The sequence below is a fragment of the Gymnoscopelus braueri genome, assembly GCF_963280865.1.
Source record: "Gymnoscopelus braueri genome assembly, chromosome: 2".
Lineage (NCBI taxonomy): Eukaryota > Metazoa > Chordata > Actinopteri > Myctophiformes > Myctophidae > Gymnoscopelus > Gymnoscopelus braueri.
In genome coordinates this window covers 29,243,569-29,259,194 of record NC_137604.1, presented here as the reverse complement: position 1 = coordinate 29,259,194, position 15,626 = coordinate 29,243,569, and the positions used below count along the sequence as shown (strand labels likewise).

At 40.4% G+C, this 15,626-nt stretch overlaps 1 protein-coding gene and 1 pseudogene across 2 annotated transcripts; both read left to right on the top strand.

Moving 5' to 3' along the window:
* Positions 1 to 2,080: 2,080 nt before the first annotated feature.
* Positions 2,081 to 3,503, top strand: LOC308105996 (E3 ubiquitin-protein ligase TRIM35-like; annotated as a pseudogene). Its single transcript has one exon. The product of its transcript is annotated as an E3 ubiquitin-protein ligase TRIM35-like (transcript).
* Positions 3,504 to 7,821: 4,318 nt separating this feature from the next.
* LOC308105987 (uncharacterized protein) lies at positions 7,822 to 15,626 on the top strand (the record flags this gene model as incomplete). The annotated part of the gene is made up of 2 exons (XM_080456978.1): positions 7,822 to 9,188; positions 14,168 to 15,626. The coding sequence occupies 2 exons, from the start codon at positions 7,822 to 7,824 to the stop codon at positions 15,624 to 15,626; spliced, it is 2,826 nt and encodes a 941-aa protein (XP_080313104.1).

The window sequence follows — 15,626 nt, the reverse complement described above, 5'->3', positions numbered from 1 at the left end:
CAATTCGAAAATAAACATGCAAGCTAATTGCATACTTTATTCATTTTGAGGACCTAGTCTAAAATGTCTGATTTAATTCAATATTGATAGATTAGGAATGATGGCAAAAATGTCAATTGGTGTAACCGAAAAACTTAAAGGGAAATACCACTCATTTTCAACATTGAACTATGTCTTTAATACACCTTAGAGCTGTTGTGTGGAATTAAGAAAAAAGCCCCCCCCCCCTTCTATGTTGCCTAGAACTGGATAATTGATTGAGGTCATTACATTACATTACATTACATTACATTACAGTCTTTTAGCAGACGCTTTTATCCAAAGCGACTTACAATAAGTGTTTTCAACATAGGTAGGGAACGAAAACTCATGTATATAGTCATGTATTAAAGACATAGTTCAATGTTGAAAATGAGTGGTCTTCCCCTTTAATTCAACTTGCTTAAAAAGTTTACATTCTCAATATACCACCCTATCAACTAGTTGGACTTGATCTCACATTGTAACTACTTAATAGTCATTGAAAGAAATGGATCACCAAAGCTCTGAACATAATAATTAATTTGGGGAATCATGTCGGTCAAGTCAACTAGGCCTATTTGTCAAGGTGTTGTAACCACCATTCAAGGAGACATTTTTGTATATTGTGCAAGAAGACCATGGTTGCATTCAACATCACATACTACCATACTATTTAGAATGCCAAATAACTTCTTAGGATGTCCGAAAGCTTAGTAATTGCTAAATAATACGTGAGATACATACATACTATAAATTCAGGACTGCGTCCAAAATCACATACTAACATACTATTTAGTATGACAAATTACTTTATAGTAGGTCCGAAAGCTTAGTAGCTACTATGTAGTACGTCCGAAGTGAAACCCTATAGTACAGTGGTTCTCAACCTTTTCAGGCCGCGACCCCCCCAAATAATCATATTTTAACTGCGGACCCCCCACCCTGACAAGCACTTGGAATTAGGAGTTGAGGCATTACATTTAGTTTGACTTGGTTCCACAGATAAATATTGTGAAAATAGCAGATCTACAAGCTCACAACGCCTTGCAATGCGAGGCGTTGTGAGCTTGTAGATCGGCTATTTTCAAAATGTTTTCCTCTTTCTTATATTATTTAACAATTTGGCCAATGTTTGACCAGTTTTTTATAGTGTTTGTTGATTACTTTTTATGCAGTAATGGTCTTTTTTCTTTTCTTTCTTGAGGTATTAAAAAGGTCTTAAAAGTTCTTAAATCGTGACTTCACTGTCATCTGGGGATCCCCCACAGGTTGAGAACCACTGGTTTAGTATACTAAACAGTCGGCTGAAAATAGCATACTGTGTAGTATGTAGTAGTAAGTGGTTTCGGACGCAAAGCTTTCAATGTAATAACACACTTTTCACTAACTTTTAAGTTGTGGTCTTTAAAACATGGAATCAGCAGCTTGGGGGAGGCTGAAGTGATTTAATTAACCATCAAATGGCTGTTGGGGTAGTATCCAGTTTTGTTCCCAATTGCTTTTATCACAAAATGAATGATTGATTGATTGATTGATTTGTAGTATCTGTATCAGTGTTGATACTTGTCTTGGATACTTTCAGTATTGATACTGAAATAGACACACAGGCACGCCCAGACGTGTGTGTGTGTGTGTGTGTGTGTGTGTGTGTGTGTGTGTGTGTGTGTGTGTGTGTGTGTGTGTGTGTGTGTGTGTGTGTGTGTGTGAGAGAGAGAGAGAGAGAGAGAGAGATTTGCATGCCAAAGCTCCGCCCCTTACCAGACTCATCTGAGACAATAAAAGTTCCACCTTCAGTTCAGAGTTCAGACCAAAACACTCACAGCTTCCACCTTCCATGTGAGAGAGGACAGACTGTCTTTCCACAGCTACAATATACAGGAGGGAATACTGACCCAGACTGCTGCTGACTCTGTCAGATAAATGGACTTTAACAAGAACCAGGATTCACTGTGAAAGTCAACTTCAGGGAACATTCTATTGGGAGAAGGGAGTGTTACCAGTACTAACTGGCTGATTTCCTGTTTTGATTAGAGTGATCGTAGTTGTACTGAGAGACGTAATGGCTTCTCAGTTGTCTCTGTCAGAAGAGGATTTTTCCTGTGCCGTGTGTCGTGAGATCTTTAAAGATCCTGTTGTGCTGTTATGCAGCCACAGCTTCTGCAAAGGCTGTCTGCACAGATGGTGGAGAGAGAAGCAAATTAAGGAATGTCCAGTTTGTAAGAAAATATCTTCAATGGATAATCCACCCTGTAACCGGGCTCTGAAGAACTTGTGTGAGGCCTTCATACAGAAGAGACATCAGAGACCTTCACCAAAACGTCCAAGAACTTCATCAGGGTCTGAGGTTCTCTGCAATCTGCACACTGAGAAACTCAAGCTCTTCTGCCTGCTATGTAAACAGCCAGTGTGCGTTGTGTGTCTTCATTCAGAAAAACACACCAACCACAGTTTCAGACCCATCGATGAAGTTGCACTGGACTACAAGGAGGAAGTCCAGAAATCACTGAAGCGTTTACAGAAGAAACTGAAGGTATTTAATGCTGTTAGGAGTAAATATGCGCAAACAGCAGAATACATTAGCGGCCAGGCCCGGCACACAAAAAGTAGGATTAAGGAACAGTTTAAAAAGCTCCATCAGTTTCTTCAAGAGGAAGAGGAGGCTAGCATCACTGCACTGACAGAGGAAGAGGAACAGAAGAGTCAGCTGATGAAGGAGAAGATTGAGGGTCTGAACAAAGACATATCAACCCTTGCATACACAATTGAAGCCATAGAGGAGGAGATGAAAACTGAACACAGCTCATTCCGACAGAACTACAAGATCACAATGGAAATAGTCCAGTTCACACCCACAGCTGGTCTCAGGAGCACTGATAGATGTGGCCAAACATCTGGGCAACCTGACCTTCAGAGTCTGGGACAAGATGAAGGACATTGTCTCCTACACTCCTGTCATTCTGGACCCCAACACTGCTAAACCAGGACACGTCCTGTCTGATGATCTGACCAGTGTGAGCATTGAAAGGCAGTGGCTTCCTGACAACCCAGAGAGGTTTGACCACTTGCAAATTGTCCTGGGGTCTGAGGGCTTTAACTCAGGGACCCATAGCTGGGATGTTGAGGTTGGAGACAGTAAACACTGGTCATTGGGTGTGTTAGCAGAGTCTTTTCAGAGGAAGGGCACCCGAGGGGGTCCCTTCTGGAAAATAAACTCAGATTCATCCGCAATGGCCTCACCAGGGTCATGCACTAAACTCTTATGGAAGCAGATGCCTCGTAGGATCAGAGTTCATCTGGACTGCAACAGAGGGAAACTGTCCTTCTCTGATCCTGATACTAACACACACATACACACCTTCACACACACTTTCACCGAGACTGTCTTTCCATTCATTAGCGCTATTGCTACTTTGAAAATGTTACCAGGGAAGGTCATTGCCTCGAACAATGATGTTGTTTATGATGACATGACTAGACTATAGAACAATGATATGAAGCCATCATTGTTTTATAGAGAGGTAGTGGACTTTCACGATTATAGCATGTTATTGTAGAGTGTGTTGGCATGTAATCTTTGACTAAAACTGGTGTGTAGTTATTTTGTATTTTGTAAATAATTTAATCATACAATTTGCAGTGCATCAACATGATGAGAGTCTAAAGGAAGATTAGCATGTATTTCATTAGCTTTATTGTAAATACGCTCAATTAAGTGTAATTGGTCTCATATTTCCTTATAAACTACAGAATCACTGTACCATTATGCATGAATGTCGGAGCTGTATAGCGGAGTGAGAGGTAATGGGGCTAAGATCTGTAAAGAAAACTGTAATGATGAAATATGTTCAATTCAAATAAACATCTATCTCTTGTGAAATTTGAGTTCAGTTGTTCAGTTCTGTTAAAGCAAAACACTATTAGCTTAATACTGATTCTTTTGTTAAACTCATGCAGTAATTCTCCAAATTGTGACTATCTACCTATATAAAGGAGAAAGCTACTTCCGCCGCTGACGCCACACCCACTGCATGCATTTGGACCTCTCGCCGCTGACGCCATACCCACAGCATTGATTTCGACTAAACACAACAACTACATTATGTCATGTCACCACAACACCAGCCACAACGTGCGCGCTGAATTTACGGGTGGCGTAGGGTACTTCTCATTGCTCACTACACATTTTCCACCTCGCAACATAATTAATTCTACTCACCACATTACGACCACACCGGACGGGGAAACACCTTCGCACCATTTACCGTCAGCACAACCGAACGCTGACGGCCAAAGCCGAAACAACACGAAGCGGCGGCCATTGAAATCAGCCGTCTTCCCTCGCAAAAGTATGTAAGGGATAATGCATGGGGACGTAGTCATTATTCACATTTAAAGCCCTTCAGGGCGATTAACCACCATTATCCCGCTTATTACACGGCTACTTAATAAATACATCAATACAATTACCCAAAAGTAACAACAAAACCAAGTACTTCCTTGCTTACGGCAATGAAAGTATTCCATAAGTATTGGGCTGGGCGAACAAGTTAGCCTCGGAAAACAAATGACACAATGAAAAAAAAATCGCCCCAAAACACAGTCGCCCCGGGCCAAATCCGGCGGTATTACAGGCAAATCGCCAGTATATAGACTGGGGGGCGACTGTGTTTTGGGGCGACTTTTTTTTCATTTCCTCATTTGTTTTCCGAGGCGAAGATGAACAAGAAAGTGCAGTGGATCAAATAGAATCACTTTTCGGTCATTGCATCGTCTATTTCTCACTTCAAATGTTTTCCAAAACATTCTTGAGAGCAACGTTTAGTTGTAAATGACATTGGTTGTTTGTTGACATGGCTGTCATGTTGGATAAAGCATAAAACCAAACAGCGCAGGTTCAATCTCTCTGCATCGCCACAACAACAACAACAGAAGCACGTCCTTCGCTTCGGGTTGGCATGCAATCTTTCACTAAAACTGATGTGTACGTAGCTATAGTATTTTATGGGCACTATTGTAAAGATTGCCAATGGTCGTTTAATCCAGTGGTTTTCAACCTTTTCAGGTCGCAACTCCCAAAAATAATCATATTTGAACTGGGGACCCCCCACCCTGACAAGCACTTGGAATTGTGGGAGTTATAGCATTACATTTAGTTTGACTTGGTTCCACAGATAATAATGTGAAAATAGCCGATCAAGATCACAACGCCTCGTGTTACAAGGCGTTGTGAGCTTGTAGATCAGCTATTTTCCAAAGTTTTGCTGCTTTCTTATATTATTTGACACTTTGGCCAATGTTTGGTCAGTTTTTATAAATTAGTATAGTTTGTTGATTACTTTTGACGCAGTAATGATATTTTTTTATTTCATTTATTTTTCTTCTTTTTTTAAGGTATTAAAAAAAATCCTTAAATTGTCACTTTACTCTCCTCTGGATCCCTCCAAAATCATGTGGGGACCCCTGACAGGTTGAGAACCACTGATTTAAGGGCCATTCATACTGAGCACTATAACTATAACAATATAGTTTTAAAAATCGTTCTAAGTCTAGAGTATGGCAGAGTTCACACCAACTATAAAAAAAAATACAATGGTGAACGACATATCGTTATTGTTAAAGTGATCAGTGTGAATGGCCCTTTAATCTACTTATCAATTATTCCACAGCTTAAGTATAAGTTTAATCACTCCTGTATTCATCAATCATCAATCATCAATCATCAATCATCATCAACCATCAATCATCATCACCAAAACATCTGGTGATACAGTATCTAAATTCATAAATGTTGCTAAAACGGGGTAGAAACAATTCAGAGTTTTAACAAAGAACTGCATTGGAAATACTTTGGAGTTGCATTGTGAGTTGTAGATTGGCTATTTATTAAAAAAAACAGCAAACAAACAAACAACCCAAAAAATAATCTACAGTTTAAAATAGGTATGCCAGTGTTAAAGTGGTTAATATGTATATCATATTATAATATACTGTACTGTACTATACTGAACTGTATTTCAGTCAGACAACTCTTGGATTGAATAGATATATTTATTGAGCATAAATATATAGAGCATAAATATTTATAAGCATATTTGGCATCAAGGTTCTGTCTCATTTAATGTATTTTCTGTAAGCATGACATATTATAATAAATGATTTGCCAAATAGATCTTACAGGGAATGACATTTACGTTTAATTCAATATTGATAGAATATTTGGAGGAATGATGACAAAAATGTAATTAATTGGTGTAAGCAAAAAACTTTGGACCAAATAATTCAACTTTCTTAAAAAAAAGGTAGTCAACTAGTTGGCTGTGATGTATATTGTATATTGTGCAAGAAGACCATTGCTGCATCCAAAATCATATACTAACATACTATTTAGAATGCCAAATAACTTCTTAGGATGTCCGAAAGCTTAGTAATTGCTAAATAATACGTGAGATACATACATACTATAAATTCAGGACTGCGTCCAAAATCACATACTAACATACTATTTAGTATGACAAATTACTTTATAGTAGGTCCGAAAGCTTAGTAGCTACTATGTAGTACGTCCGAAGTGAAACCCTATAGTACAGTGGTTCTCAACCTTTTCAGGCCGCGACCCCCCCAAATAATCATATTTTAACTGCGGACCCCCCACCCTGACAAGCACTTGGAATTAGGAGTTGAGGCATTACATTTAGTTTGACTCGGTTCCACAGATAAATATTGTGAAAATAGCAGATCTACAAGCTCACAACGCCTTGCAATGCGAGGCGTTGTGAGCTTGTAGATCGGCTATTTTCAAAATGTTTTCCTCTTTCTTATATTATTTAACAATTTGGCCAATGTTTGACCAGTTTTTTATAGTGTTTGTTGATTACTTTTTATGCAGTAATGGTCTTTTTTCTTTTCTTTCTTGAGGTATTAAAAAGGTCTTAAAAGTTCTTAAATCGTGACTTCACTGTCATCTGGGGATCCCCCACAGGTTGAGAACCACTGGTTTAGTATACTAAACAGTCGGCTGAAAATAGCATACTGTGTAGTATGTAGTAGTAAGTGGTTTCGGACGCAAAGCTTTCAATGTAATAACACACTTTTCACTAACTTTTAAGTTGTGGTCTTTAAAACATGGAATCAGCAGCTTGGGGGAGGCTGAAGTGATTTAATTAACCATCAAATGGCTGTTGGGGTAGTATCCAGTTTTGTTCCCAATTGCTTTTATCACAAAATGAATGATTGATTGATTGATTGATTTGTAGTATCTGTATCAGTGTTGATACTTGTCTTGGATACTTTCAGTATTGATACTGAAATAGACACACAGGCACGCCCAGACGTGTGTGTGTGTGTGTGTGTGTGTGTGTGTGTGTGTGTGTGTGTGTGTGTGTGTGTGTGTGTGTGTGTGTGTGTGTGTGTGTGTGTGTGTGTGTGTGTGTGTGTGTGTGTGTGAGAGAGAGAGAGAGAGAGAGAGAGAGAGATTTGCATGCCAAAGCTCCGCCCCTTACCAGACTCATCTGAGACAATAAAAGTTCCACCTTCAGTTCAGAGTTCAGACCAAAACACTCACAGCTTCCACCTTCCATGTGAGAGAGGACAGACTGTCTTTCCACAGCTACAATATACAGGAGGGAATACTGACCCAGACTGCTGCTGACTCTGTCAGATAAATGGACTTTAACAAGAACCAGGATTCACTGTGAAAGTCAACTTCAGGGAACATTCTATTGGGAGAAGGGAGTGTTACCAGTACTAACTGGCTGATTTCCTGTTTTGATTAGAGTGATCGTAGTTGTACTGAGAGACGTAATGGCTTCTCAGTTGTCTCTGTCAGAAGAGGATTTTTCCTGTGCCGTGTGTCGTGAGATCTTTAAAGATCCTGTTGTGCTGTTATGCAGCCACAGCTTCTGCAAAGGCTGTCTGCACAGATGGTGGAGAGAGAAGCAAATTAAGGAATGTCCAGTTTGTAAGAAAATATCTTCAATGGATAATCCACCCTGTAACCGGGCTCTGAAGAACTTGTGTGAGGCCTTCATACAGAAGAGACATCAGAGACCTTCACCAAAACGTCCAAGAACTTCATCAGGGTCTGAGGTTCTCTGCAATCTGCACACTGAGAAACTCAAGCTCTTCTGCCTGCTATGTAAACAGCCAGTGTGCGTTGTGTGTCTTCATTCAGAAAAACACACCAACCACAGTTTCAGACCCATCGATGAAGTTGCACTGGACTACAAGGAGGAAGTCCAGAAATCACTGAAGCGTTTACAGAAGAAACTGAAGGTATTTAATGCTGTTAGGAGTAAATATGCGCAAACAGCAGAATACATTAGCGGCCAGGCCCGGCACACAAAAAGTAGGATTAAGGAACAGTTTAAAAAGCTCCATCAGTTTCTTCAAGAGGAAGAGGAGGCTAGCATCACTGCACTGACAGAGGAAGAGGAACAGAAGAGTCAGCTGATGAAGGAGAAGATTGAGGGTCTGAACAAAGACATATCAACCCTTGCATACACAATTGAAGCCATAGAGGAGGAGATGAAAACTGAACACAGCTCATTCCGACAGAACTACAAGATCACAATGGAAATAGTCCAGTTCACACTTCAGGACCCACAGCTGGTCTCAGGAGCACTGATAGATGTGGCCAAACATCTGGGCAACCTGACCTTCAGAGTCTGGGACAAGATGAAGGACATTGTCTCCTACACTCCTGTCATTCTGGACCCCAACACTGCTAAACCAGGACACGTCCTGTCTGATGATCTGACCAGTGTGAGCATTGAAAGGCAGTGGCTTCCTGACAACCCAGAGAGGTTTGACCACTTGCAAATTGTCCTGGGGTCTGAGGGCTTTAACTCAGGGACCCATAGCTGGGATGTTGAGGTTGGAGACAGTAAACACTGGTCATTGGGTGTGTTAGCAGAGTCTTTTCAGAGGAAGGGCACCCGAGGGGGTCCCTTCTGGAAAATAAACTCAGATTCATCCGCAATGGCCTCACCAGGGTCATGCACTAAACTCTTATGGAAGCAGATGCCTCGTAGGATCAGAGTTCATCTGGACTGCAACAGAGGGAAACTGTCCTTCTCTGATCCTGATACTAACACACACATACACACCTTCACACACACTTTCACCGAGACTGTCTTTCCATTCATTAGCGCTATTGCTACTTTGAAAATGTTACCAGGGAAGGTCATTGCCTCGAACAATGATTGCGAACGCGGGAGGAGGCGCGGCGAAGCCGCGCCTCCGACCAAGTGGAGCTTACTATGTAACCCTGCTTGGGTTGTGTCTCTCTCTCTCTGTGTCTCTGTGTCTCTGTGTGCACTGTGTCTCTGTCTGTGTCTCTGTGTGCACTGCCTGCGTGCAGCTCCTCTGAGATAAGTAAATGTCCAATTTAGACGTACCATACATCAAATGAAAGGTCTTTGAAAACTGAACACACCTGTCAAGGTTGCGTTTAAGCCCGCCCCTTCCCCCGGAAGCCACGCCCCGGAGAAGGCTCCTAAAAACTCCCCATTGAAACCCCATGTTAAATGAAAAGTGCCCGAATCGCTCCCAAACTTTTTCTACCCCCCCTAAGTGGGGGTCTACGAACAAATACATCGGGCTCGGATTTTGGCTCCGCCCCCCGGAAGTGGGTGAAACAGGCACTTCAAACACTTTGTTGAATTGTTCAAAAACATTCCAAGTTTTTTTTTGGTGAATTTGTATTTTTCTAAGATGCTCCTTTTAACGCAGATTTTTTTTTAAAAAAAAAATTTTTTTTTTATTGGTTACTTTTTTTTAAATATTTTTTTTCATTCTTTTTTTTCTTTTTTTGCGTTCGCTTACCGCGTTCGCGCGTCTTACTTGTGTTGTTTATGATGACATGACTAGACTATAGAACAATGATATGAAGCCATCATTGTTTTATAGAGAGGTAGTGGACTTTCACGATTATAGCATGTTATTGTAGAGTGTGTTGGCATGTAATCTTTGACTAAAACTGGTGTGTAGTTATTTTGTATTTTGTAAATAATTTAATCATACAATTTGCAGTGCATCAACATGATGAGAGTCTAAAGGAAGATTAGCATGTATTTCATTAGCTTTATTGTAAATACGCTCAATTAAGTGTAATTGGTCTCATATTTCCTTATAAACTACAGAATCACTGTACCATTATGCATGAATGTCGGAGCTGTATAGCGGAGTGAGAGGTAATGGGGCTAAGATCTGTAAAGAAAACTGTAATGATGAAATATGTTCAATTCAAATAAACATCTATCTCTTGTGAAATTTGAGTTCAGTTGTTCAGTTCTGTTAAAGCAAAACACTATTAGCTTAATACTGATTCTTTTGTTAAACTCATGCAGTAATTCTCCAAATTGTGACTATCTACCTATATAAAGGAGAAAGCTACTTCCGCCGCTGACGCCACACCCACTGCATGCATTTGGACCTCTCGCCGCTGACGCCATACCCACAGCATTGATTTCGACTAAACACAACAACTACATTATGTCATGTCACCACAACACCAGCCACAACGTGCGCGCTGAATTTACGGGTGGCGTAGGGTACTTCTCATTGCTCACTACACATTTTCCACCTCGCAACATAATTAATTCTACTCACCACATTACGACCACACCGGACGGGGAAACACCTTCGCACCATTTACCGTCAGCACAACCGAACGCTGACGGCCAAAGCCGAAACAACACGAAGCGGCGGCCATTGAAATCAGCCGTCTTCCCTCGCAAAAGTATGTAAGGGATAATGCATGGGGACGTAGTCATTATTCACATTTAAAGCCCTTCAGGGCGATTAACCACCATTATCCCGCTTATTACACGGCTACTTAATAAATACATCAATACAATTACCCAAAAGTAACAACAAAACCAAGTACTTCCTTGCTTACGGCAATGAAAGTATTCCATAAGTATTGGGCTGGGCGAACAAGTTAGCCTCGGAAAACAAATGACACAATGAAAAAAAAATCGCCCCAAAACACAGTCGCCCCGGGCCAAATCCGGCGGTATTACAGGCAAATCGCCAGTATATAGACTGGGGGGCGACTGTGTTTTGGGGCGACTTTTTTTTCATTTCCTCATTTGTTTTCCGAGGCGAAGATGAACAAGAAAGTGCAGTGGATCAAATAGAATCACTTTTCGGTCATTGCATCGTCTATTTCTCACTTCAAATGTTTTCCAAAACATTCTTGAGAGCAACGTTTAGTTGTAAATGACATTGGTTGTTTGTTGACATGGCTGTCATGTTGGATAAAGCATAAAACCAAACAGCGCAGGTTCAATCTCTCTGCATCGCCACAACAACAACAACAGAAGCACGTCCTTCGCTTCGGGTTGGCATGCAATCTTTCACTAAAACTGATGTGTACGTAGCTATAGTATTTTATGGGCACTATTGTAAAGATTGCCAATGGTCGTTTAATCCAGTGGTTTTCAACCTTTTCAGGTCGCAACTCCCAAAAATAATCATATTTGAACTGGGGACCCCCCACCCTGACAAGCACTTGGAATTGTGGGAGTTATAGCATTACATTTAGTTTGACTTGGTTCCACAGATAATAATGTGAAAATAGCCGATCAAGATCACAACGCCTCGTGTTACAAGGCGTTGTGAGCTTGTAGATCAGCTATTTTCCAAAGTTTTGCTGCTTTCTTATATTATTTGACACTTTGGCCAATGTTTGGTCAGTTTTTATAAATTAGTATAGTTTGTTGATTACTTTTGACGCAGTAATGATATTTTTTTATTTCATTTATTTTTCTTCTTTTTTTAAGGTATTAAAAAAAATCCTTAAATTGTCACTTTACTCTCCTCTGGATCCCTCCAAAATCATGTGGGGACCCCTGACAGGTTGAGAACCACTGATTTAAGGGCCATTCATACTGAGCACTATAACTATAACAATATAGTTTTAAAAATCGTTCTAAGTCTAGAGTATGGCAGAGTTCACACCAACTATAAAAAAAAATACAATGGTGAACGACATATCGTTATTGTTAAAGTGATCAGTGTGAATGGCCCTTTAATCTACTTATCAATTATTCCACAGCTTAAGTATAAGTTTAATCACTCCTGTATTCATCAATCATCAATCATCAATCATCAATCATCATCAACCATCAATCATCATCACCAAAACATCTGGTGATACAGTATCTAAATTCATAAATGTTGCTAAAACGGGGTAGAAACAATTCAGAGTTTTAACAAAGAACTGCATTGGAAATACTTTGGAGTTGCATTGTGAGTTGTAGATTGGCTATTTATTAAAAAAAACAGCAAACAAACAAACAACCCAAAAAATAATCTACAGTTTAAAATAGGTATGCCAGTGTTAAAGTGGTTAATATGTATATCATATTATAATATACTGTACTGTACTATACTGAACTGTATTTCAGTCAGACAACTCTTGGATTGAATAGATATATTTATTGAGCATAAATATATAGAGCATAAATATTTATAAGCATATTTGGCATCAAGGTTCTGTCTCATTTAATGTATTTTCTGTAAGCATGACATATTATAATAAATGATTTGCCAAATAGATCTTACAGGGAATGACATTTACGTTTAATTCAATATTGATAGAATATTTGGAGGAATGATGACAAAAATGTAATTAATTGGTGTAAGCAAAAAACTTTGGACCAAATAATTCAACTTTCTTAAAAAAAAGGTAGTCAACTAGTTGGCTGTGATGTATATTGTATATTGTGCAAGAAGACCATTGCTGCATCCAAAATCATATACTAACATACTATTTAGAATGCCAAATAACTTCTTAGGATGTCCGAAAGCTTAGTAATTGCTAAATAATACGTGAGATACATACATACTATAAATTCAGGACTGCGTCCAAAATCACATACTAACATACTATTTAGTATGACAAATTACTTTATAGTAGGTCCGAAAGCTTAGTAGCTACTATGTAGTACGTCCGAAGTGAAACCCTATAGTACAGTGGTTCTCAACCTTTTCAGGCCGCGACCCCCCCAAATAATCATATTTTAACTGCGGACCCCCCACCCTGACAAGCACTTGGAATTAGGAGTTGAGGCATTACATTTAGTTTGACTCGGTTCCACAGATAAATATTGTGAAAATAGCAGATCTACAAGCTCACAACGCCTTGCAATGCGAGGCGTTGTGAGCTTGTAGATCGGCTATTTTCAAAATGTTTTCCTCTTTCTTATATTATTTAACAATTTGGCCAATGTTTGACCAGTTTTTTATAGTGTTTGTTGATTACTTTTTATGCAGTAATGGTCTTTTTTCTTTTCTTTCTTGAGGTATTAAAAAGGTCTTAAAAGTTCTTAAATCGTGACTTCACTGTCATCTGGGGATCCCCCACAGGTTGAGAACCACTGGTTTAGTATACTAAACAGTCGGCTGAAAATAGCATACTGTGTAGTATGTAGTAGTAAGTGGTTTCGGACGCAAAGCTTTCAATGTAATAACACACTTTTCACTAACTTTTAAGTTGTGGTCTTTAAAACATGGAATCAGCAGCTTGGGGGAGGCTGAAGTGATTTAATTAACCATCAAATGGCTGTTGGGGTAGTATCCAGTTTTGTTCCCAATTGCTTTTATCACAAAATGAATGATTGATTGATTGATTGATTTGTAGTATCTGTATCAGTGTTGATACTTGTCTTGGATACTTTCAGTATTGATACTGAAATAGACACACAGGCACGCCCAGACGTGTGTGTGTGTGTGTGTGTGTGTGTGTGTGTGTGTGTGTGTGTGTGTGTGTGTGTGTGTGTGTGTGTGTGTGTGTGTGTGTGTGTGTGTGTGTGTGTGAGAGAGAGAGAGAGAGAGAGAGAGATTTGCATGCCAAAGCTCCGCCCCTTACCAGACTCATCTGAGACAATAAAAGTTCCACCTTCAGTTCAGAGTTCAGACCAAAACACTCACAGCTTCCACCTTCCATGTGAGAGAGGACAGACTGTCTTTCCACAGCTACAATATACAGGAGGGAATACTGACCCAGACTGCTGCTGACTCTGTCAGATAAATGGACTTTAACAAGAACCAGGATTCACTGTGAAAGTCAACTTCAGGGAACATTCTATTGGGAGAAGGGAGTGTTACCAGTACTAACTGGCTGATTTCCTGTTTTGATTAGAGTGATCGTAGTTGTACTGAGAGACGTAATGGCTTCTCAGTTGTCTCTGTCAGAAGAGGATTTTTCCTGTGCCGTGTGTCGTGAGATCTTTAAAGATCCTGTTGTGCTGTTATGCAGCCACAGCTTCTGCAAAGGCTGTCTGCACAGATGGTGGAGAGAGAAGCAAATTAAGGAATGTCCAGTTTGTAAGAAAATATCTTCAATGGATAATCCACCCTGTAACCGGGCTCTGAAGAACTTGTGTGAGGCCTTCATACAGAAGAGACATCAGAGACCTTCACCAAAACGTCCAAGAACTTCATCAGGGTCTGAGGTTCTCTGCAATCTGCACACTGAGAAACTCAAGCTCTTCTGCCTGCTATGTAAACAGCCAGTGTGCGTTGTGTGTCTTCATTCAGAAAAACACACCAACCACAGTTTCAGACCCATCGATGAAGTTGCACTGGACTACAAGGAGGAAGTCCAGAAATCACTGAAGCGTTTACAGAAGAAACTGAAGGTATTTAATGCTGTTAGGAGTAAATATGCGCAAACAGCAGAATACATTAGCGGCCAGGCCCGGCACACAAAAAGTAGGATTAAGGAACAGTTTAAAAAGCTCCATCAGTTTCTTCAAGAGGAAGAGGAGGCTAGCATCACTGCACTGACAGAGGAAGAGGAACAGAAGAGTCAGCTGATGAAGGAGAAGATTGAGGGTCTGAACAAAGACATATCAACCCTTGCATACACAATTGAAGCCATAGAGGAGGAGATGAAAACTGAACACAGCTCATTCCGACAGAACTACAAGATCACAATGGAAATAGTCCAGTTCACACTTCAGGACCCACAGCTGGTCTCAGGAGCACTGATAGATGTGGCCAAACATCTGGGCAACCTGACCTTCAGAGTCTGGGACAAGATGAAGGACATTGTCTCCTACACTCCTGTCATTCTGGACCCCAACACTGCTAAACCAGGACACGTCCTGTCTGATGATCTGACCAGTGTGAGCATTGAAAGGCAGTGGCTTCCTGACAACCCAGAGAGGTTTGACCACTTGCAAATTGTCCTGGGGTCTGAGGGCTTTAACTCAGGGACCCATAGCTGGGATGTTGAGGTTGGAGACAGTAAACACTGGTCATTGGGTGTGTTAGCAGAGTCTTTTCAGAGGAAGGGCACCCGAGGGGGTCCCTTCTGGAAAATAAACTCAGATTCATCCGCAATGGCCTCACCAGGGTCATGCACTAAACTCTTATGGAAGCAGATGCCTCGTAGGATCAGAGTTCATCTGGACTGCAACAGAGGGAAACTGTCCTTCTCTGATCCTGATACTAACACACACATACACACCTTCACACACACTTTCACCGAGACTGTCTTTCCATTCATTAGCGCTATTGCTACTTTGAAAATGTTACCAGGGAAGGTCATTGCCTCGAACAATGATGTTGTTTATGATGACATGACTAGACTATAG